This window comes from Canis lupus, chromosome 27, assembly GCF_003254725.2.
Source record: "Canis lupus dingo isolate Sandy chromosome 27, ASM325472v2, whole genome shotgun sequence".
NCBI lineage: Eukaryota > Metazoa > Chordata > Mammalia > Carnivora > Canidae > Canis > Canis lupus.
The window spans coordinates 23,068,535-23,094,397 of record NC_064269.1 but is presented as its reverse complement, the minus strand read 5'-3'; the positions used below and the strand labels follow the sequence as shown (position 1 = coordinate 23,094,397).

Here is a 25,863-nt window from a genome sequence, read left to right as displayed (position 1 = left end):
AGGTTTACCTGCCATAGGCTTTTACAGTTTCAATTACAAAATAATCAGTACAATAAGTGGCTGGTTACCAGATTAACACAGGAAACAAAGCAAGGAAATAGAGGGGAGAGAGAGAGAGAGAGGACTATCTACATTAAGAGACTACAGAGCCATACATGCTATTACTTCAAAATGATATCAAAATTAATGTACAGTGAAAATAGCAGTTAGATTTTGTCATGAGAGGAAGTAATATCAAAGGGCTGTGGTTTGGAATCTAGAGTTAACACTCCTTGACTGTGGCTCTACTGACTACATATTCTTCAGAATGTTAATCTCTCCGTACTTTGTGAATGAAACTCATTATTCATGAGTATTACAATTAATTTATAGAAAGAAGACTATGTTCTTTAGTCAACACCAACTAAGTTTTCTCAAAATATAAACTTCATCAATCATTAACACCATTCATTGCGTGTTTTTCCACATGTTTTGATGCAAAATATCTCAATAGGCATTAGATACCCCCAGGAGCCCATCTAAACACAATCTTACCATCACACACCCAAATCATCAAACCACACTCTACTCTTTCCATTCTTGATTGCTGAATAAAACTGCAAGGCTGATAAAACACCTTTCTGCATATTTAATGAATTTTAGGGTATGCTAACTGTATTTCATCATTTTTTTACAATGGGAAACCACCATTCTTTAAAATGAGTTTGGTTGCTATAGGCAATTTTCCCACAAACATAAAAACTAAATAGGCCAATTTCTGATTTAGCAAGCCTTTACTGGAATTAAGTTGTGTAGTTTTATCTCTTTCAAGTCTCTGAGCTGCTCCTCAGAAACTACTCATAGTAGCAAGGACATGAGTCAGATAGACATTGAGTACAAACCCCAGCTCTTTAGAGAAGAATAAACTCAAAGAGCATATTTTTTAGTCAAGATCACCAGTCTCAGTTTATAGCTAAGGTAGAACTAGAATTCAGTTCTCCAAACTCCTATTCTGGAGCTCTTTCAACTTCCTCTCCTATACCATTTAAAATCCAGACCTGATGGGAAGGAAGAATGGCAGTTATACTACATTGATTAAGTATTTTTATCCCTCACTGAGTAATACCACTATACGATGGTCAAGCCAAAAAAACAACCAACCAACCAAACAAACAAACAAACAAAAACAACCAGTGATCATTAAAGTCATCGTTATATATAAGTATCAGACAATGTACTGTTCAATGTTAAATATTAGAAACCCCATTATTGAAAAGCTGAGGTCTAAGAGGTTAAGAAAAGTGATCAAGATCATAGAACAAGTTCCAGAGTCTAAACTCAAAACCAGGTCTGTCTTGGGCACCTGGGTGGCTCGCTCAGTAAGTTAAGTGTCTGACTTCAGCTCAGGTCATGATCCTTGGATCAAGTCCTTGTATCGGGCTCCCTGCAAGGGCTTCACTCTCTCCCCCTTGCTCCTCTTATGCTCTTGCTCTATATATCAAATAAATAAATAAATAAAATCTTTTTAAAAATAAAGATTATTTTATGTTCTAGAGAGAACATATATATATATATATAGAGAGAGAGAGAGAGAGAGAGAGAGAGAGATCCCTGCTTATGCTCTCTCTATATATTAAATAAATAAAATATTTTATAAATAACAAAACTAGGTATGTCTTTTTTTTTTAAGATTTTATTAATTTATTCATGAGAGACACAGAGAGAGGCAGAGAGACAGGCAGAGGGAGAAGCAGGCTCCACGCAGGGAGCCCGATGTGGGACTCGATACCGGGACTCTGGGATTACACCCTGAGCCAAAGGCAGACGCTCAACCCCTGAGCCACCCAGGCATCCCAAAACTAGGTATGTCTTAAAGAGAAAGCATATAAGTTGCTATTACACAAAGTTTACATATATAATTTACTTTGCTTTCGGCCTGGACTTTCACAACCTTGTCTTTCTTGAGAACTCCAGATGCCATCCAACAGTGCAGACATTGTACAGGGTAAGGCGAAGCCCAGACAATTCAGTCTTCAATACCATACAGTTTCATGCCTCCTTATCTTTGGGTATAATACTGTCTTTTTCTGTAATGCTGTCACCTTCTTCTATTGTCTTTACTTCTCATTGATCATCTACTAAACTCTTACCTATGCCTCAAAATCCTGGTTAGTCATTTCTTCTTCTGAAGTCGTGACCTACTACCTAACCCAACACTTTCCAGGAGAATTAATCTCCCCTTCCTCTGCTATTTCTGAACATTTTTAAAGTTTTTTTTTAAGATTTTATTTATTTATTCATAGAGGTACAGAGAGAGAGAGAGAGAGGCAGAGACACAGGCAGAGGGAGAAGCGGGCTCCATGCAGGGAGCCCGACGTGGGACTCGATCCCGGGTCTCCAGGATCACGCCCCGGGCTGCAGGCGGCACCAAACCACTGCGCCACTGGGGCTGCCCTATTTCTGAACATTTAAACCATATATTCAATTACTGAATGTAATGATTAGCTTACATGCCATCTCCCATTAAGAAAAGCTCCTTGGGGGCTGGTTTAATTCATCTCAGTATCCACAGTACCTACCAGCAATATACTTGAAATAAAGATGTTGTTTTATGTTTAACTGTTACTGAGCTAAAGATATCTATCAAAATTCACTTATACCAATTATCACATTCTTCTTGCAATGATAAATTTCTGCTTATGCTTTTTCTATACAAGAAATAGTTCACGTCTTGTTCCCCTCACTGCACCAAGAATTCTTTATACATAATAGGTGTTTCAGAAATGCTTGTAGAGTTGAATTGCTTACGGGCTTTTTAAGAAAGAGAGAGAGGGCAAATAACTTAGATCTTACAGACTGCTTTAAACTTAGTTGAGGATAATAGTAAATTTTTCCTTTCTTAAGTCACCTTCAGAAGCATGGGATTTTATCATGTGAAGGTGTAGAATAAGTACACTGTACTTAAAAACCCGATCACTGAGTCCATGGCTAAAATGATGCTTTTCATAAGGATTAATTGAGTGCAATCTTTTATCTGTTTCTATTCAGCATATGTACTGTATATCTGCTATGCATCCGAGGACAGCTGCCATTCTATTTACAGCATTATCTAAAAATGGCAACATTAAATCTATCCTCCATCTCTTTGAGATCTTTTTCAACCACAGAATCATCTCAGATGTTCTGCTTTTAGAGCAAAATATATGAGGTGTGAATGTGTGTAACAGTAAAAGACTAACAGGCAGAAATCCACAATGGAGGAATTATCCACTGGGGGTTGATAAAACTTTCCTCCTTTTCCTATCTCAAGAAAAGCTAGGGGAGGCAACTCAAGAACATCAGGAGGCAAATTAAAGAGGTAGCAAACCCTGCCCTTACACCCCTATCAGGAGTCTAAGAGCCTAAATATTGATTTTTCAGCTCTGTTGCTGACGATAGTGATTCTGAACATAGACTGGAAAACACAGCAGAGGTGTGTGCTGATAACACTCCCCAGTACTGTATCACATTCCACATCTTTTTTGAAAAGGAAAGTTAAAATTAATCTTTCAGCTATTGTAGGAGAGAGGAAAAAGCTGTGACCATGCTAATTATTTACTGTAACTCTCCACAGTATACATCTTAACACAAATCCTCAGTCAATATCCCTGACAGCTATTATTACGAGAGGCAAGAACCTGATTTTACACACGAACAAATAATATTGACCATTCTGACCACTCGGAACAACTTGGGAAAATTTATTCTCCTTTACCTGTTCTACTACTCAAAATTTCAAATTTCAAAACAAACTCCTTTGTCTTTACCAAGCTTAATGTCCATTTTTAAAATCAATGTGGCAACCAGAAAGACTGGACAAGAGAGCAGCCCTTTCATAGCAAGGATCAACTATATCTGGGAAAAAAAATTAAAACTTCATTTAAATCCTTCCTTTAAGACGATAATTTGCTCATCATGGCACTGATCGTGTAAGTACTGGAGCCATCATTCTGAAAGTACTTTGCAACTTGGAAGTAATGCAGTAAATTGGTTGGGGGTAGAGCCAGACTGCCTATGTTCAAATGCCAATGCTATCATTTACCAGTTTTGTGACCCTGGGCAAGATAGATAATATGTAGTGACTTATTTATGTGGCTTCAAGGAATATTGAGTTAGTATGTGTAAAGTGATTGGAATAGTACATTCCATGTAGAGAGAAATCAAAATATGTTACTTATTTTCATTATTAAAATAGTTCTGATGCTTAAAATGCTCAAAACTTAAAGATACAGTAATTGGTTTCAACATTTCTCAAATGGAGATGGGGAGAAGATCCACACAAGAAGAGATTTTATAAAAGAAATTGCAATGATTTATTCACTACATGATGCTTTCTCACCTAGCTATTTCCTTGGAAGAAATCTACACGTCTGAACTTTACATGGCCACAAAGGCCTCCATTTCAAAACACAAGTCTATTAAAAAAGGTATGTTCTGTGGATCATCCAATATATTCTCTACAATGTCTAAAGCAGGTAAATATACAAATGTTTTTGTCTATCAACCTCTAAATTATTTTTATTTAATTAAACAAAATAGCTAAAGGACCATAAGAATGACATTTAGCACAACAGGTGGTACATATATGTTCCCATTTTAACAAATGGTAACTCAATAAGGGAGACAAGAATCATAGTGAAACACTCACCCTACATCCGTCATTGGCATTTTCAATTATTTCACAAGTTAGGTCAAGTGAAGCTGAAATTACTAGTTATCAAATTTTCACTAATATGAAATTTGAAGTTTTAAAAGAAAAATCAATGTTATTCCAAAAAGCCAACCCCATTAACACAAACTTTTTACTGTACATTTTACTCTAAAATTTGTATTATCATCACTCATCAAATCATTTTTTAAAATCTTGGAGGAGCAATTTAAGTATACACCAATAGTCTATTTGAAACACGAGCTGGGTGCCTGGGTGGTTCAGTCCATTAAGTGTCTGTCTTTGGCTCAGGTCATGATCTCAGGGTCCTGGGATCCTGGGATGGAGCCCTGTATTAGGCTCCTTGCTCAGCTGAGAGCCTGCCTCTCCCTCTGCATCTGCCTCTCCCCCAGTTCATACTCTCTGTTGCTCTCTCCTCTCACTCTTCCTCAAATAAAAAATAAAATCTTTAAAAAAAAAGGAAACAGGAGCTAAAAGTTAAAGAATTGGAAGTGGAAATACAGGTTAAACCTCTTCAAAGAAAATCTAATGCATGGGATCCCTGGGTGGCGCAGCGGTTTAGCGCCTGCCTTTGGCCCAGGGCGTGATCCTGGAGACCCGGGATCGAATCCCACGTCGGGCTCCCGGTGCATGGAGCCTGCTTCTCCCTCTGCCTGTGTCTCTGCCTCTCTCTCTCTCTCTCTCTGTGACTATCATAAATAAATAAATAAATAGTTTAAAAAAAAAAAAAAAGAAAATCTAATGCATAATTTTTGCAAGATGCCAAAATCATCAAATCATACATGTTATTAACCTTAGGTGTTTGCCTACTGACAAGAGTTCCAGGGCGTCTCTCTCGAAAGGACTATAAAGCTTTCAAAATATAGGTATGAAAAGTGGTAAATCCACACTTTTATTACCACTAAGACAGGAAAGTATGTTTTCAAGAACTAGTATTAAAATTTAACCACAACAAAATATTTAAGGAAATTCTAATTGTATGTGCATGATATGTATGAATATTGTATTTAATATGTAAAATTCATTAAACCTAAGAGTATTAGTAAAATTAAAATAAATATGCCCAGAAAAACAGAATAAAAACAGCACATACACATTTATACAGTTATTGTCTTTTGCTGAAGATAATAATTTTGCTTCATTACAAAGATCCCAGTCCTAGGAGATCATTTTCTGCCATTAGCAACTACATTTCCTAGATTCTAATTTTCATTTGGATTATAGAGGTCTATCTTTCATATAACTTATTTTCAAGGACCATTCACAAAAAAAAAAAAAAAAAAAAAAAAATACTTTGTAAATTTATCTGCTTTGTTAGCCATCAGCAGTAACTTTATTATTTATGCCAAGACAGATTAACATGGTGGTCTTGGTTCTGCCACCAATCACCTTATTTCCCAGTTCTGAGCCTCAGATCAGTTATATTTGAAATCAGAGTGTTGAAATGGATCATCTCAGTGTATTTATGCTTGAAAATGTTATAATTAAGTTACCTTTTCCATAGAGGAGTTTAACCAAAATTCAGCTTTATAGCAGAAGAGATGGTTGAAATGTGCTCCCCAAACCCACAGAAAAGCAAATACAAAGCAGAAAGTTGCCTTAATATTTTTTAAGAAAAAAGTCACATTCCTTGGTCTATTTTGGCCAGAAAGTGTACATCTATTCACTTCTATCTGTCTATATCTCAGATGAAAAAACAGAGGCTCTGAAAGATTATGCGATATACCCAAGATTTAAAGCTAGCAATTGGTAAAGCTGGGGTTCAAACTCAAGACTTTTCTCACTATGAGGTTTGAATGCTTCCCTTCTCAGGAAAAAATTCATTGAGAACATAACTAAGAGGCAACTCTATTGCTAAATCTATTAAATTGTTCACTGATGGGAAAGTCTCCATCACTGTCTACATTTCTTAAGCAAGTTCAAGAACGTAATCTACATCTTTGACAGGGAAGTTAAATTCAAGTATTCCATATAAGCTGCTTATGACTGGCCAGAGGCAGGAATTAAGGTAAAAAACTTGGTACTTGATAACACATTTTGTGATGAAAATGGTACCTCTTAAAAATTAGACAGATAGGTGGGCTTTGGCAACAGTGACCAAGTAGAAAAAGGAATCAAAACAATGTACATTATGGTGCTTTTCTAACAGGACTTCAAGATCTTCTCTGATTACCAGGGGGAAATTATTCCACTCTTTCCACTTGGCTTAGGGTTTCCTTGAAGTCTCATGATGATGTTGCCTTGCCCCAGAAATCTTCAAAGATGGGCAGATTGAAAACACTGAGCAAGCAAGTATGCTCAGTGTAACATCTTACTATGTATATTCCAAATGTCCTCACTGTATTTTATTCTAGTTTTCAGCACAGATCTGGATCTGAATTTTGGTTCTACCACTTACTAGTGCTATCAGTTGAAGTCAAAATAATAAATCTCTCACTTTAGGTTCTTTTCCATTAAAGATGGATACTGCTGGGAAGCTCATGAAATTGTTGTGAGAAGTCAAATTATATATATATATATATATATATATATATATATATATAATGAGCACAGTGCCTATCACATGAGAAGCTCCCAGTAAAAGTCAGGTGTTATCATTATTATGATCAAAAAGCAATAGGATATTAGAACTTATATTTTTTATAAAACCCAGATAGGATACTGTTCCTAGTATTAATTAGATAGGGGAAAAAATTACACCTAAAAAGTTACATACAAAATTTAGGAAATGCATAATGTTTTCTTAAAGGGAAAAAAATATACACACACACTGTCTGACCCACCAATTATTATTTAAAAAAGAATTTAAAAATGTGTATTTCTTAATAGAAGCTTGGAAGGTCTAGATGCATTCAACAGTGGTTATATGTGAATAAAATTTAATTTGCTTCTCTTTTACTCAACAGTGTTTTCTAAATCTACAATGATTATGCATTTTGCAATAAAATATTGCATTTTTAATTTTCTTAAATAACTATATTCATACTTCAAAAAATAAAATAAAAATTTTAAAAAGTCTATATGAAAACAGAAAGTCAGGTAGTAAAATATCAGAAGTTAATGTCCTGATACTATTTATGATCTACTGCATAATTAAAGGAGGCCTGGGGATCCCTGGGTGGTGCAGCGGTTTGGCGCCTGCCTTTGGCCCAGGGCGCGATCCTGGAGACCCGGGATCGAATCCCACATCAGGCTCCCAGTGCATGGAGCCTGCTTCTCCCTCTGTCTGTGTCTCTGCCTCTCTCTCTCTCTCTCTCTGTGACTATCATAAATAAATAAAAAAATAAAAAAAAATTAAAAAAAAATAAAGGAGGCCTGAAGATCAAGGTGATTATCCTCAGATGGCTAAAATGGTGCTTAAGCCTTTGTCGTAAGCAAAGCAGATGACAAGATATTCTAACACTATATATTTGGAAAGTCCAGGGTAAATCTATAATACATTTTAATATTCAATATTCATTAGTTTTTAATGGTTTTTCATGGGTGAAATGTTATAAACTCAACTTTTAGCACCAAAAAATGCACTATTTGGTTGATAGTATACACTTGTGTCTGGCTTATTATCTACTCAAAGAAGTTGGCCACTGTGAAATGGGATGTTTCTACAAAAATAATTGGAAAAAGTAGTAAAATTCTTGTCAGTTGGACTGAAGAAAAAATGTACCTTTAAAACATGCTTTCTGAAGCAATCAACAAGTAATATTCTTTTTGAAGGCAATCAATCATAGAAGTTAACTTGATAAAAGGAGTCACTTGGATAAAGATGAACTGTTTGTCTCAATTTGGTTACTAAAGAGGGATGGACATCCATTTAAAGGTTGTAATGTTGTAATGAATATTGAATTCTTTGATGTTTTTGAATGTAAAGATGATCACGCCCGGAAAACTAAGGAGGGGAGAGGAATCATAGAAGTGGGAAATTTGCAGTTCATTTTGCAGCCCTATCCTTGAAAATGTAGCAGTGCCCCTCATCGTCTTCCTGAAACTCAGTGACCTCTCAAGGTTCTGCCCACATTAGACCTTCTTTGTGAATTATGCAGACCAGCTGCATGCCTTGTTCTCTCTATAAATTTCCCTAAAAGTTTACCTCTTTCATTATCAATCAGTATTGTTTTCTATATAACTCAACCTACAGTTGAAATACTAGCTTCTTGCTCTTTAAATGTGAACAAGGCTGGGCAGCCCGGGTGGCTCAGCGGTTTAGCACCACCTTTAGCCTAAGGCGTGATCCTGGAAACCCACTGCATGAAGCCAGCTTTCCCTCTGCCTGTCTCTGCCTCTCTCTCTCTCTCTCTCTCTCCCCTCTCTGTGTATCCTCATGAATAAATAAATAAAATCTTTTAAAGATAAAATAAATGTGAACAAGGGCATGGTCTATCATGTCCAGTGTCACAATATGGGGTTATTCAGAAGTACCAGTTAGAATACAAGATTGAGACCTAAATAGTTGCTTGGAGCAACATTTAATCTTTCTTGATTGTTGGCAACATAAATTAAAATTTAAAGTAACAGCAATGAGAATTGTAGGAACAGAATATGTACCAAAATATCATAAGGGAAATGCTCAACTTGTGATCTTTATGGATCATGGAATCTGGAATACACAGTGAAGGATCAGATTCTAGCAGGGCTATTGGTACAGATAAGCATAGGTGTTCATAGATGTCATGAGAATGAATGGGAATGGAAAGAGAGGCAGGCATGAGCTCTGGAGAAAAGAGACATTAAGGAGAGGTCAGAAATATAGCAGCCAATAGTAATGACTCAGAAAAAAATGCTTGGATGGGCAGAAGAGAACAGGGAAAGGACAATGCCTCAAAAGTCAAGAGAGGTTAAAAGGTCCCAGAGAGATATGAAGTCAGTTAGCACTGCAAAGAGAACACAGAATCTGCATAGTAGGAAGGCACCAGTGTTCTTTACTAGAATAGTAGAAGTGACATGGTATTAGTGGAATATTGATCATGGTGGGGAGGGGAGAGTAGGGAAGAAATTGAAGAAAATATTATAGAAAATAGATTGCCTTCAAGGTGCTAGGATATATATAGAAAGAGAGTCACAAGGCATTATTTGAGTTTATTTGAGCTTTTAAGTGTCATGGTTTAGCTCCTCTTCCTGGAAGAGAAGCTTTCCTCTGTGTCCCAACAAACACTCTGTTAAATCTCGAAATATGAACTATTACTAGCACTATTTCCTGTACATTTTCTGCAGTCACCAGAAAGACCCCTCTGTTCTCTGCACTGTCCCTCAACCAATTAATGGAGATGTCGTATTATCTTCCATATGTTCCCTCCCACTCTCTTATGGCAAAAGAACATCCTTCCTTTTGAAGAATACATTCCAAGTTAATTTGACTGGAGCCAGCCACCTCCACTTCAAATCACGGAGGCATTTAGCTAAGGGAAACTCAATAGAAGCATGCCATCTCCCTGGCCACAGTGAGTGATTCAAGAAGGGCACAGAATCTTAAATGGGCCAGTCATAAGAAACTTCCTGGGCCAAAAAAAAAAAAAAAAATGCACTCTTTTCTCTGGAAATACTAGTTTAAAAAGTGTCATAGCCTAGAGCTGCTTCTGTAAGAAGAAAGCTGCCTGTGCATAAAGCTACGGAGATGAGAAGAGCAGAGTAATGGGAAGAGGAAAGTGTACTCTGTCCTGATATTAGTAAGTGTCATTTCCTGAACTACCTAGTTATATGAGCCAATAAATCTTCTCTTTGGCTAAGTTATTTCAAATTGGGTCTTTATCATTTGTAATAAAAGATTCCCAATACCATTCACATCTCACTAATCATATGTTCCTGAATATTGCAGGGATCTGTACTAAGGAAATCTCTCTATTCCACTAGATTATACATTTCTTGAGGGCAGGAATGATATCTATCCACCATAATGCTTTACACATAGTACCTGTTCAATAAATATTTACTAAAACAAACCAGCAAAATCAGGTCCTTCAGAGCATGCCATCAAGAGCTCAAATTTAAAAACTTGGCAATTGAATGAGATAACAATGAATAATACATAGTTATCTGGTTTGCTGCTCTATTTCACCTCCATCTATCTAACAAGACTATCCTAAACATCCTTATTCCTGTGCCAGTCCTAACTCAACCTCCTCTTCTTCATATTCATATTATAAACTATATTTACAAACCTGGAACTTATCTATCGTTTATCAGTTTTTTTGAGAAGACTAAAATTGCACTCAGAACAAGAATAAGGGAAAATTCATTGCTACACATGGCCCTTGAAATCAGGAAATGTGTAGCATGATGCCTTGCACATACTACCTGTTCAATAAATGTCTATTAAGTAAGGTAATATCCTAGTTGGGGGCAATTTAAAATTTTAGTCAGAATAAATCTGAGTCAAATTTAGACAACTGACTAAATGCAGAAGAAGACAAAGGGAAGAAGTAAAAGATGAAAAAAGTCTTTATTGGCTTGGACAGCCATATTCTGCTACTGGCCAGGGTCCTAATGCCGGCTCTTTCTTGTAGTGTGTGTTTTATGAATCCCTAGAGATTCACCTTGCTGTGGTTTTTAAGCACTGGCAATGCCATATATGAGGACCAGTGGACCCGTCAGTTCCTAGATCAGATCATCAGACTCTAGTCATTTGGCTAAGACTGTCTTCCTCTTAGCAAGAAATTCTTCAGAGCGGGGGTAGGAGTGAGGAGAGAAGCAGTGACTGGAGACATCATAATTAGCTCCCTTCTGGGATTCACATATGACCTCCAGGAAACCACAGCTTTTTCCTACTAGTTGTAGAAATGGGGCTTATTCCCACTGCATCCCTGTCCATTGATCCTGGCCTCTTACCTTCTGACTTTTGCAACGCTCATATCAGCTACCAGGACCTATGCCCCCCCACACAGGCCAGGCTACACACCAACCTCCCTGAGTGGTTCCCTGCCATCCTGTCCACTTTGTGGGAACAGGAGAAAAGAATAGGGGAGAATGAGAGCAACATCTCAGCTGTCTTAATTCTCTCCACTGGAATTCTCACTATCATACTCTCTTCATCAATCTTATTATAGTCTTCCTTCCTCCTCCCCTCACACATCCTCTCTAGGTGAATGAGAGGTGAACTGTAAAATAAAGAAATAAATATACAAACAAATGAGATTTCTCAATCTCCTAGCAAATCTCATATAGATGGTTTGACCCACGATATTCTTGGTCCTTTGGAACCCCACTGCAGCTCTGATACAATTCATAAAGTCAAATGTAACAACCTATTATAAAAGGGAAATTATTGCATGTTCTGATTTTTTAAAAAATCATGACTTTGCTATGATTTGGGCCATGTCCCATAGAGTTCATGGATCCATGCTTTATCAAACAACCAGTTGAGGTTGCAAGTCGGGCAAGAATTCATATTGTCAGAAAGTCCCATTTACTTTTATCCACTGGTAGGGCTGGGTTGAGAACCTAGGATTTATTTCCCAATCCAGAGTCCCTCTCCTGACACTTTGATAGAAGGACCAATAATTTCCTAATATAACCCTGGAAGCAGAGAAATCATCAAAAATGAAAAAAAAAAAATCCCTCCTTCTGTCCTTCTGTATAAAACAAATAATCCTCTATATCATCCTACACTGCATGTGCGATAAGAGGCTCCATCCTCTCTTGTATCATATTTGGTATTCATGCAATCCGTCTCCTCCTACAGTCCACCTAATCTTATGAAACATAATTCTTTTCTCTCTTCCTCCTCCCTACACAAACTAAATTCCTGATTCTCCTGAAGTATGTGCAAACTATTACACTAACCTTCTTTTAAAGCAAGAATCATACTTCAGCCTAAAACAGCAATTGGACAAGTGTGTTTACTATTTTATATTATGAGCTTGGTTTTAGCACCTTTTATGACAAAAGTGTTGATTCTTTCCCCCTTTATAAAGTGGCTGTGGCACTCTGTGGCGGCATGCTACAGGCACAAGTTCATGGTAAGTTCAGAGGAAAGGAATGTTCAAAGAAAACCGAACCCAAAGCATTGTGGGTAGTGATATGGAAAGTTGACAAAACAATGATAAACAATGGGGGGAAAAAGAAATAATTAAGTGTTCTGAAGCACTGTATCAGCATTTTATGCATTGTTAACTTTTTTTAGGAAACTGTTTTATTGTGGGTGGTTTCATGGAGAGATACTAACCCAGTCTGTTGAAATACCCCTCTGCATGTATAATGATTATAAAACTTTTTTAATAAAAAAGAAAATGGGCAAATATGTCTGCCTGAGATAAGACTTTCTGAACAAAAATATAATACATGGAAATCCTTTCTTGAAGTGCTTTGTGGATTTAAGGAGGTAGGAAACTTAAAACAGTAGAGTTATAGTAAACACATAAGTCTAAACAAGGTGTGAAAAATTGAACTATATGCTGCAAAGCAAGAATAAAAGTAACAGAAAAAGGTCCTATATGCTACAAAGCAAGAATAAAAATAACTAACAGAAAAAGGTAAATACTTTATAGACACAAAGGTACTTCTGAGAAACAATTTAAGCTGCTAAGATCTGTCAGACACATTTTAAATAATGTTGGAATGCAATCCTATATAAATCATAATTCAGTCTATATTCACTGTCTTGTTACATCCATTTCAATATAGATTACGTCCTTTTGTTCATACTAATTTAGTTTCTGAAATTATTTGGGTACCAGGGATTTGTGAGCGGACAAACACATAAAACTACCTGAACCCATAAACATTACATTCTAGTGAGCAAAGAATACAATAAACACAGTACATATGGTATAGTAGAAGATGGTACATATAAGGAGAAAAATATAGCAAAGAAGACAGATGTATTGTCATAATGTCAGGGCAAGGGTGAGGGGTCTGCTGTTTTATAGTTTAAAAGTCAGAAGAGGAGAAAATAATGACAGGATCACAAATGATCAGACTTAAAGGAGATAAGAGAGTAAGCATTCACTTAACTGAGGAGTGTGTAAGCAAAGAGCAAATTCAAAGGTCCTGAGGTGGGAGTTGCCCCAGTAAGTTAGACAAATATGAAGAAAGCTCGTGTGGATGATGGGGAGGAAGCAAGAGGTGAGATGGTTCATAATGGGTTCAAGAGGTAACTAGGGAATGGGAAAGGTCAGAGCATCATAAGTATTACCAAAACTTGGCTCCTATTCTGAGGGAGATGGGAAGCCATCTACAATACATGGAAGTTTTCTACAAAATGACTTGATCTAAGATATCACATGCTAACCATTTATTTCCAGAAGTACTTACAATGTACAATTTTTTAAACCTTTTAATTTTATGGTGTGTTTTTTAAAACATCTTTTAGGCCTCAAAACCTAGAATGATAAGATGGAACCAGGAAATAAAGACAGAAGTGAGAATACTGTAACATGGTTACTATGATATCACTTTCATTCGATGAATACCTGAGATGCTAATGAATTCAGTGATTTTCATCATATCCTACTAAAAAGCACAGATTGAATCCATAGTACCAGCCAATAAGTGTAATCTGCCTCAGCATACCAAACCAATTTGATTCTATCATATCTTAGAGAGACAATTTACTTCTTTACATAAACCAGGTTCCTACAAAGAAAGGACATACATTGTTGATATCATTCAAGTGTCTGTTTTGTTCAGTACATGTCAGATGCTAGAACAAGAATGAGTTGTCATAGTTTTAGAGATGTTTGATAAAGAAGTACTGCTAGCTGAAGGAAGGATAATATCTCCTGGCAGGCCAAAATGCACAATAATCAGTATTGACTCAAATTAGATGTTATTGTGCATCATCAATAGAGCAGGTTGAGACTTGAGTTTCCTTTGTGGGAACAACTGTTTTGAAAGAACAAGAAAAAAAAACAGCTTTTTCAACACCCATTTTAATATAGTGATACTTACAACAGGTGCAAAAATGTACTGCTTTCTTGTGAACCATGAATAAAGGATTTGGTCAGTAAATCCTTAGATTGTTATTGTATATAATGCTAATACTCAGAAGTTTGAGGAGCTTCCAGAAACCTGCAGTCTTTAAACTAGTGTTTAACAAGGAGGTAGATGTGAGGGAGGTGGGAGGAATTGAGCTAGTTCTGGATATGAGGTTGCTGATATTTCAAGGATCTCTAAGCTCATTTTATATTTCAATGCTATCTCCTTCTTGAAATACCTACAGGATACAAGAAGAAGGAACTATTCTCTTTAAATGGAGTAATAGGGGTCTGTGAAACCTAATTGTTAGGATCTTAGCCAAATTAGTTAACGGTGTATTTCAAAGTCTGAATAGAAAAAACTTATTCCTATTAAGCATTCAATTATATGCCAGGTCACTGTATTTATGTGTGTGTGTGTGTGTGTGTGTGTGTGTGTGTGTGTGTGTGTGTGTTTGCAAGTGTATTATGAAGAAACCAAAGGATATATTCAGGGTAGATATAGGAGCTTGGGCAAGAATGGGAGTACAACAATTTGAAGGTGAATACAAATGGCATAGAAGTAGAAAGTTAGCAATGTGACATAACATTTATACCAATTTACCTGTAGAAGATGCTGTTGTGTACTATTCATTTACCCAACAACTAAAGATCTTCCCTTCAGTTAAAAGCACTCACTACCCCAGTTGCCGGCAGCAATGAATGCTAACAGCTCACAGCTGAGCCCCTCTCTGGGCTCTGCCTCGCTGGAGGCTAAACTCCTCCCCAGGGGAAGCAAATGTCTAATGACCGCTAAATAAGGAGATACAAAGGCCAGCCTCCTACCTCAATTCAGGACAGCTCTGAATGGTCAACCCAGCTCTAGAGCTCCCCATAGGATTGGCTGCATCCTTTGCAGCAACTGCATCTCAACTCAACCTCTCCATCTGCCCATACTGCTTCCCTCACCCCTCATAGGTATTGTTCCCAAGAGCACACAACAATAAACCTCATAGATGCAAATGTCAGAGGCTCAGAGTATGTTTCCAAAGGAAGCAACCCAAAGACAACACCATAGCAAAAATAAATACTAGATGGTAACACTCCCCACCATCTGAAAGAATTGAGATTAAAACGTAGTAACTGATTCTACTGGGTACCTCCATAGGCTAATATTAGTTTCTAGCCAATTCCCATTATAACTGGAAGCAAATCACAAGTACTCACACTGTTACATTTAAGTTAGTTAAAACGATAATGAATCATAGACTTAAATGAGGAATTGTTAATTAGTGAGTGATTTTATAGGAACTATAAAGTACTATATAGCTCATGTAAGCTATCTGGTGGTCAGATCTGCATGGTATCAAATATGTCTGATTAACAGCATATGTCTTAACTTAGTAAAACATTACATTTGTTTGAGAAGCTTGTTAAATATTTTTTAATTATGTAATTGTGTATGAGCCCAAAGAGAGTAAAAAAAAAAAAAAACTGGCAAAAAGAAAAATAATTTCATAGCAACAGACTACTGAGTTTCATGCAGATCCAGAGACTCTAAAATGGAGTATTAAAAAAAACGGCTTTTGAACATTAAGACTAGGAAATAAAGATCATAAGGAGTCAGAATGGGTTAAAGTGGTAACACAAAGAATGTATCAACTACACCACATCTGAGTGTCAATTAAGATACCTCCTGATGATTTCGTTGAGGTCAAGACAGAGTTATAAGCTGAAAAATAATATAAGTAGCTAAGGTTATAAAATGTCGAACAACTATATCCAGAGAGAACTGAAACCTTAATTGACAGTTGGAAGGAAAAAATTTGATGGCTCCAAGTTTTGCTTCTATATCTCTTATCTTGTCCTGGTGATCTATAAAGGAATGGTTGCACACAGGGAGGGCTTGGATTTATAGGCTACACGCAAGTGTTGATGGAAACAGGACTGGCTTTATTTTCTCAGGAGAAAATTCATTATAACAAGCACAAGAAGTTAACTAAAGAATTATTATACAATCTTAATCAGAATGGTCCAATGCAATCCTATAAAAGCACAACACAAGGGCTTTACAGACTATGGGGACCTCAAAGTAAGTGTTACTCAGAAGACATTAACTGGGCCTTTTGCAGCCAACATTAACAAATATATATTGAGCTTCTTACATATGCTAGGAACTGCTTTATGCACTGAAGATACAGCTATGAACAAGAGATACAAGACCTTGTTGCATTCCAGTGGTGGAAGAAACCAAAAAATAACAAACAGCTAAGAAATTATTATGAAAATATCCCATCATGATGATTGCTAAAAGAAAATAAAACATGGCATTATGATAGGGAGAAACTGAAGCTACCTTTGATTGAATTCAAGAAAAGTCCTCCCTGAGAAGGTGTCATTTGAGCCAAGATCTGAACAGCAAAGATAAATCAGCCATTTGAAAGTATGAGGGAAGAACATTCCAGGCAGAGAGAACCAAAGTTAAAAAAGCCTCATATAGAAAAGCTTGGAAAGGATAATCATGTGGCTAAAATATACTGAATGAGAGCTCTAAAGGCTAAGAGTTGAGATCAGAGACATAAGCAAGAGTCAGATCAGGTAAAGCTTTGTGCATTGAAACATGGAGGGTTTCCAAACAAACATAACAGATTTGTTTGGAAAGATCACTCTAGCTGCTATTCAAAGAACCAAATACAGTGCACATGGAGGTGGTTAGAATGAAAGTTCAGAGACCAAATAAGAAGCTATTGCTATAGTAGGCAAGAGATGATAGTAACAGGCAGCTCTAAAATGGTGAAATTTAATAAGGACAATCATAAGGTTTGTTTTTATACCCACAACCCTCTCCCGCAAAAAACAATAGTGCAGTATAAAATAGGAGATTCATGAGTTAAAGCTGCATGATTTTAGAAGAACAGGGAAAACGGTGCCTGGCTGGCTCAGTTGGTTAAGCATCTGCCTTCGGTTCAGGTCATGCTCCCAGAGTCCTGGGATTGAGCCCTACATAAGGCTCCCTGCTCAACGGGGTGCCTCCTTCTCCTTCTCTTACTTCCCCTGCTTGCGTGTTCTCTCTCTCTTTCTCTCTCTCTGTCAAATAAATATATAAAATATCTTTTAAAAAATAAAAGAACAGGGAAAAGCAAAACGGTGGGGTTCTGTCAAAGGGACATAGAGCCTAACATGCAAAAACTTCCATTGGCCAAAACTGGAACAATTTGAAAAAAAAAAAAAAAAAAATATATATATATATATATATATACAGTGTATTGAATTATAATCCAAAGTATCAAATAAGTATCCATGAGTCCATACTATATAAATAAATGATTAGATAAATGGAAGAAACTGACAAATCTCCCATATAGAATTCCAAATAATTTATGTAAATACTCTGCTTCAAAGAGATGAATTAACTCCTTATCCCTTGAGTGTGAGCTGCTCTTCCAAAGAGTGAAATATAGAAAGATAAGTAACCTCACAATAGAGAAACCATGGCCAGGTGATCAAAGATTAGTGTCAGTGATAAGTCAAGTGGACAGAATGTGCCCTGGAAATAGTAAGAATGAAATTTCACCTTTGTGATCTTCTTCCCCAAAACCCATAAACCCAGTCCAACCATAAAAAAAAAAAAAAAATAGACAACAACAAATTGAGAGACACTCTACAAAATACCTGACTGTCAAGGTCATAGAAAACAAAGAAAATATGAGAAACTGTTATAATTCAAAAGAAAGTAATGAGACATGACAACTAAATGCAATATGTATCTTGGATGAGATCCTGGAACAGAAAAAGGACATTTCCCTAAAACCCAAGGAAATACAAATAAAATATAGAGTCAACAGCAAAGTACCCAATGTTGGTTACTTAGTTGTGCTGAGCATATCATAGTAATATAAAATGCAAACAATAGGGGAAACTGGATGGAGAAAATATGGAAACACTGTACTATCTTTCAGCTTTACAATCTAAAACTATTATAAAGCATATTATTTTATTTTAAAAAAAAAGCATACGGACCTTGGATTGTTTCCCATCAACATAAATATGGCATCTATAAATTGGAAACCAGAGACTTCTTCCACTCAGTGTCTTTGAAACACAGCCATAGTACTATGCTGAACACCGTGATGCAAAAGAAATGCTCTAGAAACAAGAGTTAACCAGAATGGACATAGGACTTAAAGTCATGTAACATGAGAAACAACTAAAAGTGTTGGGTATGCTTAACCTAGGAAACAAGAAAGGCACAATAGCTATCTCAAAATAAATGAGAGTTTACTATAAAGAGTGAAGATTAGACCCTCTTCTAAGTCTGAAACTGCAGAATTTGGTAAAAATGAAGAAAAGAATATGAGTGGGAAAATATTCAAAAAAAAAGGAAGAACATTATAAATCTAGAATTTTCTACCCTGGGAGGAAAACCCATGCCTTTCCAACAATGAGTATTCAGGCTTCTTCTGGAAATACATTTGTCCAGAAGTTGTAAAGGAGAGGAGTATTTGAACTCCAGAAGACTTTCTAGATATTCAATATGAAAACTGAATGTCTTCCCACTTCTCTATCAGCATTTAATAAATGATAAGAAAACAGGTAGTACCCAAAACCATGGCTAAACTATAGTAATTTGTAAACTCTAGAAACTTTTAATTTTTTATTAACAAATTTATTTATTTATTTTACCTTTTAAAATGTATTTTAACTATAGGTAGATAGACCTTCTCAACTGTTAGTGGAATAACGTGGATATCCTTATATCGCCAGTACAGATTTAACTCTTGAATTCAAGATTCACCTATCCAATTATTTATTTGACCTCTCTAATAAAATGTCACTATACATTTCCAACTTCATATGTCCAGTACAAAACTTCTGATTTCCACCTAAACCTCCCTCAGTGTCATCAACAAATACCACCAATCTATACCTAATTTCCTTCGATTTATCCCATACATCCATTTCATTAGCAGTCCTTAAAAACCTGTGTGTTGCAGTCTCTTTGGCAGAACATTTATTAAAATTGGAACAATACAGAAATTAGCATGTCCTTACACAAATATGACACCCAAATTTGTGAAGCATTCCATATTTTTGCATGGTAACAGATGGTACCTGCTCTTGTAGTGAGCACAGCATAACATGTAAACTTGTTGAATCACTATGTTGTACACCTGAAACTAATGTAACATTGTACGCCAACTATATTTCAATTTAAAAACCCTGTATGTTCATCTGCCAACTTCTCTCCAACTTAACTACCACCCCTAGTCCAAACAAGTCCTTCCTAGACTATTGCAATCACTACCTAACTGGTCCCCCTGCTTCTACTCTTTCCCTTTGAAATGTATGCTCTACAAAGCAGTCAGAGACCATGCCCATGTGCACGCATGTGTGTGCGTGCGCGCGCACACACACACACAGTCAAGCTCTTCTTACAGAGTTAACCATGATGCTTTAAAAAAATTCTAACTCCTTACTCTGTGGTCTGGTTCTTGTCAATCTGAACTCTTACTATTTTCCTCCTTGCCAATGCTCCAACCGCATGAGCCTTTTCTCTATTCCTCACAGCCTCAAATTCATTTCTCCCTTAGGGATATTGCACCAGCTGTTCTCTCCACCTAATATGTTATCCCCATGATCTTCAAACGTCTGGTTCCTTCTTGTTATTCTAAAATAGCCATTAAGGCACTCTTCACCACATCAGCCTATTTTATCTCTCTCTCTGCATAGTACTTATCACTAGTTGACATTGTCTTGTTGCCTTTGTTATGTTTGTGTTGCTTTTGTCTGTGAGTCATCTGAGAATAGGAGGTTTGTATACCTTATTTACAGCTAGTCTCAGCATCCAAAACAGAGCTCTGAATATAATAAGCAGTCAGTAAATATTCAATAAGTAATTTTAATGAGTGACGATGACATCTTGTATGACATGACATGAAATTGTCCTCAAGTGATCTTTTCTAATATTTGAAAAAATAAAACCAATCTTCTAAAATATAATCAACAGTTAAGATTAATACAATAAACATCAAATGATGCTTATCCATCAACTTTTTCTATATTCCCCAAATTCACCTTTGTACATTCCACTCTCTTTGCACATTCCACTCTCTTTGCACTATTGCCTGACTGAAATATTATTTCTCCTGGAAGGTTCTCTAATGCCCAATACCATCTATGTAAATATTATAAACTGTGAAAATATCCATTTTTAAGACCCAATGCCAAATGTTACCTTCCTTCTGACACACTCTCTGATTAATATCTATCTTGTATGCACCCAAAATAATCTGCTTTTTTTTTAATACTTTGCTTTTTAATGACAACACTTATTTCCGTGAGAGGGCTGGGTATTAACAGGTAAGAGTTTCTCAAATTTTGTTCCTTAGAACACTAGGACTTGAGACAATGTGTACAATTCACATTAGCTTGGGAAACACTGCAAAATATACATACCTACTTTGGGGGATTCACAACACAGTGAAAGGATCTGGACAAAGTCCCATAGTAAGTAATGTGTGGGATGTAACTTTCTGTAACTCAACTTTTGTTTTCCATTATTTGATTACAGAATCATCAATTGTCTTATAAAGCAGATATCCATTAATATCTCACAGCAGATAGCCTGAGATATACCTGAGTAATGGTTAAGAGCATGGGTTTTGGAATTCGCTAAGTTGGAGGACTTCAATTTTAACCTGACCTCTAACAATTCTTAAAGGAGTGACTACAAGCAAATAACTAATTTCTTGGCTTCCATCTTACCATCTGAAATAGAGTTGAATAGGGCTATCACATAGGATAAGAATAAGGACGGAGTAAGAGTGGCAGGGTGGGGCAGCCTGGGTGGCTCAGCGGTTTAGCGCCACCTTCGGCCCAGGTCCTGATCCTAGAGACTCAGGATCGAGTCCCATGTCGGGCTCCCTGCGTGGGGCCAGCTTCTCCCTCTGCCTGTGTCTCTGCCTCTCTCTCTCTCTCTCTCTCTCTCTCTCGGATAAATAAAATCTGAAAAAAATAAATAAATAAAGGTGCCTGGGACCTAGCAGCCACTCTATAAATGCCACTCCATTAGAATAACAATTTTTATCACTGTTGTACCTCAGTGAGGTCAGGAATTTTAGATGTTCACTTATGAATCTCCCACAAGAGACAGATACCACACAAAGAGACTTAATGCAAACTGCGGGCATACTTTAAGCAGAGTAGCTAGCACAAGAATGCCAGCCAGCACAAGGTCGGAAAAGCCTCAGGCCTCACACCATCCCTCTTGCCTAATAGAGGGCTTAATTTAAGATTCATGTTACCAGCCTTGTCTTCCAAGGCATTAGAGTTTACAACCCCTTACTCAGAAGTCCTCAATTAATGTTTGTCGAATTGCTTGATATCAATGGATTCTGACTTTCTTCAATTCTTATCCACAAGAAACTCCAACTCCACCTCAAAACAGCATGTGAATTCTTTAACATAGACCTCTTGCAAAAGAGTGATTCACTCAAGCAATCATTTATATGTTTAAAACCTAAGTTAGGAAGAAGGTAAAAGGTACAATTTAAAAAAGTTTTCAAATCTGATGTGCACTTCTCCCAATGGTCAACAAGATAAGTCCACAGTGCCTAAGAAACCCAGAGAATAAGGAGGTCCCTTGGGACTGGCTGTTAGTGCCAACTCCCAGAAGGTAGGGGCATTCTTGCATGGAGGGAACTACAACTGATGACCTCCAGAGGGCCATTTCACCCTTGAGTTTCTATTAAATCATTGGAATTTAAAAAAGAGCTCTAAAAAGAACTTTAAGAGATCATCAAGGCCATCCCCCTGCCTGTTAGAATATTTTTATATCTCCAAGTTCAATGTTGAAGTGTGAAGGCTCAAGCTGCAAGAGAAATTGATGGGTTAGAGGGCAGGAAAGCTTAGGGGGAGAAAAGAGAAAGGAAAAGAAAAATCTGAGGATAAAGGAATTTATGCCCTCCCAATTAACCTTACCAAGGACCTCAAAATTCCCAAGGCAACCTTGATTCTACCTTTCTTTCTTTTGTTTTCAAATATGGAATTTTCCCCAGGACTAATGTTAGAATTGAGCATATTCTTCCTTTGATTTATGAGAACATTCAGGGAATATAAGGTCATGAAAGTTACCAAACCAGCTGGCTTCAATGCAAAGTAATTAAATAGAAAGTCTTAAAAACTTAAAATCCTTACTAGACTTGTTTCCGAAGAATGTTACATTTATCTTCCTTTATATTTCAAGTACTCATTCTTATATTTTTAAAATATTTAATCTAGATTTACATGAACCTTCCCCTGATGATAGCAATGGACCCAAATAAAAAAAAAATCTATAAAAAAGGAGAAATTAGAGCATCTGTATTTGTGGTTAAACTACTAGTGAACAACATTTCAGGAAATTCGTGGTTACAGTAATTAGATAACCATAAATGCCTGTTAGTTCAGAAAAGCAAAATTAAATGCTGGAGTTTTTTTTTTTTTTTTTTTCAAAAAAAAAAAAGCCACTACAATGTGAAACAAGCAGAAATAAAAAAACAAAAACAACAAACCCTGATTTCATAAAATGTTGAACAAAACTGCATACTTAAGTGGTTATGCTCTAAACATGAAAGCAATCTACTCAGAGTGGCATTAAGACGTGGGTTTTTAAGCTTCCCTATATTAGGTAAAATGACTATACCAAGAATTGTGCTATACTATTTATTTTTTAATTCCTTTGATATGATCCTTAAATTATACTTAATGATACCTTATCCACCAGGGCCCACCCAGAGGCTTTCATGACCCAAGCTAATACTGTCTTTTTTTTTTTTTTTTTTAAAGATTTTCTTTATTCATGAGAGACACAGAAAGAGAGAGAAAGAGGCAGAGACACAGGCAGAGGGAGAAGCAGGCTCCATGCAGGGAGCCTAATGTGGGACTCGATCCTGAGACCCCAGGATCACACCCTGGGCTGAAGGCAGGCGTTAAACCACTGAGCTACCCAGAGATGCTCTACTACTGTCTTTAAGACAAGTCGGATCCTTTGAAAAGCCTCTCAGGTTCTAGGTTTTATAATTCCTTTGTAGTATGCATATTCAGATACACATGGTTAGTAATTTTTCTAAGAAAAATGATGTCTGAAACTACACTCTTGCAGGTGTAATCCTGAGCACACTCACACAAGTAAATCACTCCTACATCCAGCAGCTAGAAAAGAGAGCCAATTTCTGGTAAATGGACATGATAGCCAATTAAAGGAAACCAAGTGGTAGCATGCCTAGATGGTGAAACATGAGCCAATTTTCTGTGACTTTTGCTTGCAGAACCAAGGCATGCTTTAATAGAGTGGCTTCAGATGTTGATACTCTATCAATGTCTGTATCTCTCTGATTGAGCGTGACATAATAGCTCTTTCCTTTTTGAAGGCCGAGTGTTTCCATTTTCTTGTATCCTATAGATATCCAAGAGCAAAGAGAGTTGCCACATTACATTTCTCCAAATAAAACCATGGGGTAGTCAAATTAATCTAATTATCTGTGACCCAATTTGATAATACTGCTAAAAGCAATGTTAGAAAGGACTTCTCTAGAGTATGCTCTTTGTTTTCTCATTCATTCTCTTGTTCTAATAATTTGGCTGAGAAAATACCCTTTCACACTGAAAATGCACCTGCTTCGATATTTTATGCATAAACTTGCACCATGAAAATATGTGCTCTATTTACTGGTATTTGGAAAATGTAATAATGAGACACTCAAATTGTCATCAGTTTAATAAAGGTCTGAAAAATTCTAAAGATTGATCCAGCATCATTTTCACATTTAACAATCCCACTCAAGCAAGTAATTCTCAGGTGACTAATAAAACAGGTTCAACTATTGGTTCAGCAAAGGTCAGAAATATCACTTGCTTGTAGCTCTTTTTATGAAGTTGGACACAGTGAGTTTTCAACTTGCTTCTTTCTTTTCTCACTTTGATCCACTCTTGATACTATTCACTTTGGTCTCTCACAGATAGAGACCTGTGGCAGGTTTTATGGTATTTTAGAAAATAATTTCATGTTCCATAAGTAACAGAGATGCACAATTCTTTATGGGAACCATTTCATTCCAATTTTTCCGATTATGAATTTACATGAAGCAAAAGACTACAAAAACCTCTATTTCTTTTCTTTTTTTTTCATTTCTTCTCCAATGTACTGTCATTCTGAATTTTTAATATTTATAATGAACAAAATTATATGCTTGGAATGCACCCTTCAACATAATGGTATTACAACTAAATATTTATTTGAATTATGTTTATGGTAATAATAACTAATGTGGGTTTTTTTTCACGACATAGGTTAAAAGTCTGCAGCCTCTAATTTGACAGGAACTCTATTATCACTTTCTGCAAAATTAGACAGGAAAGAATATTAAGACATCTAAAATCTGACACAAATAGAAATCACTTTTTCTCTCACTTTACTTTTTTTTTTTTAAACAAGAAAGATGATTATATGCTGCTCGACATTCCATTTTCAGGCCAACAAAGGGGATACAGAGGTTCAGTCTTTATCTTCTCCAATGAATAAGACCCTTGCGAGAATGCATTGGTATTTAATACATTAAACTTCTTCAGATGTAGAGAAAGAAGATAAAGTTAGCTTTATCTTCTTCATGGTCTTATCCATTCAGCTCTCTGTTTCAACTAACATAAAAATATCTTCACTGCAAGGTCCCAGCCCAGACGGCTAATCCACAGTACATCATCTGTGAAACACATATGATCCTCATACTTAAAAAACCACTAACTAAAGATGAGTGAACAGTATTGAGACAAGAAGAATTCCTCTACTCTAAACCAGAGCAGAACCTGAAGAAAAACAGTTTTTAAAATTTCAAAGTAAGGCTGATTTTCTCAGTGATTTGTGTGACTGCCTATTTGAATCTAAAAATGTCTCATAGTGTACTTGAGCACTTTTTGTTTTGGTCACAACTACAAACGGAACTAAAAGCCAAGGCTATTTTTCATGATGCCTTTGGAGAACTTTGTATGAGAGAGATCCTTTAGAAATAGTGCAAAAAAGTCTATCCTCCTACAAAGTTCAGTGAAGACTTTACAACAGAGTATTTTGATTCATTTCACTTTGGAAAATATACACTCATAGCCTATGCTCATAATAACACCCCCAATCCATCCAGAGATTCCAAAGTTTAGCATTTCCCCCAAAATATCTCTGAAAATAATAAAGATTGATATTCTGCTGAGTATAAGGCCATGACCCTGAGATGCTAGAAAACTAACCTCATGCAGTAGGGGCTG

General features: G+C 36.4%; 2 protein-coding genes and 1 pseudogene across 10 annotated transcripts in view; 2 read left to right on the top strand and 1 right to left on the bottom strand.

The window, feature by feature from the left end:
* SOX5 (SRY-box transcription factor 5) overlaps positions 1–25,863 on the bottom strand; it is a 1,002,640-nt gene that overhangs the window by 865,582 nt on the left and 111,195 nt on the right. The window lies entirely within an intron of this gene.
* The window catches only part of LOC112665627 (keratin, type I cytoskeletal 9-like), a 91,855-nt gene that overhangs the window by 18,008 nt on the left and 47,984 nt on the right, over positions 1–25,863 (top strand). Inside the window, exons 4-5 of the mRNA XM_035707458.2 lie at positions 4,362–4,445; positions 12,592–12,636. Of these exons, the coding sequence (XP_035563351.2) occupies positions 4,362–4,445; positions 12,592–12,636 (129 nt within the window). The remainder of the gene's footprint in view (positions 1–4,361; positions 4,446–12,591; positions 12,637–25,863) is intronic.
* On the top strand, positions 19,565–19,664 carry LOC112665692 (U6 spliceosomal RNA; annotated as a pseudogene).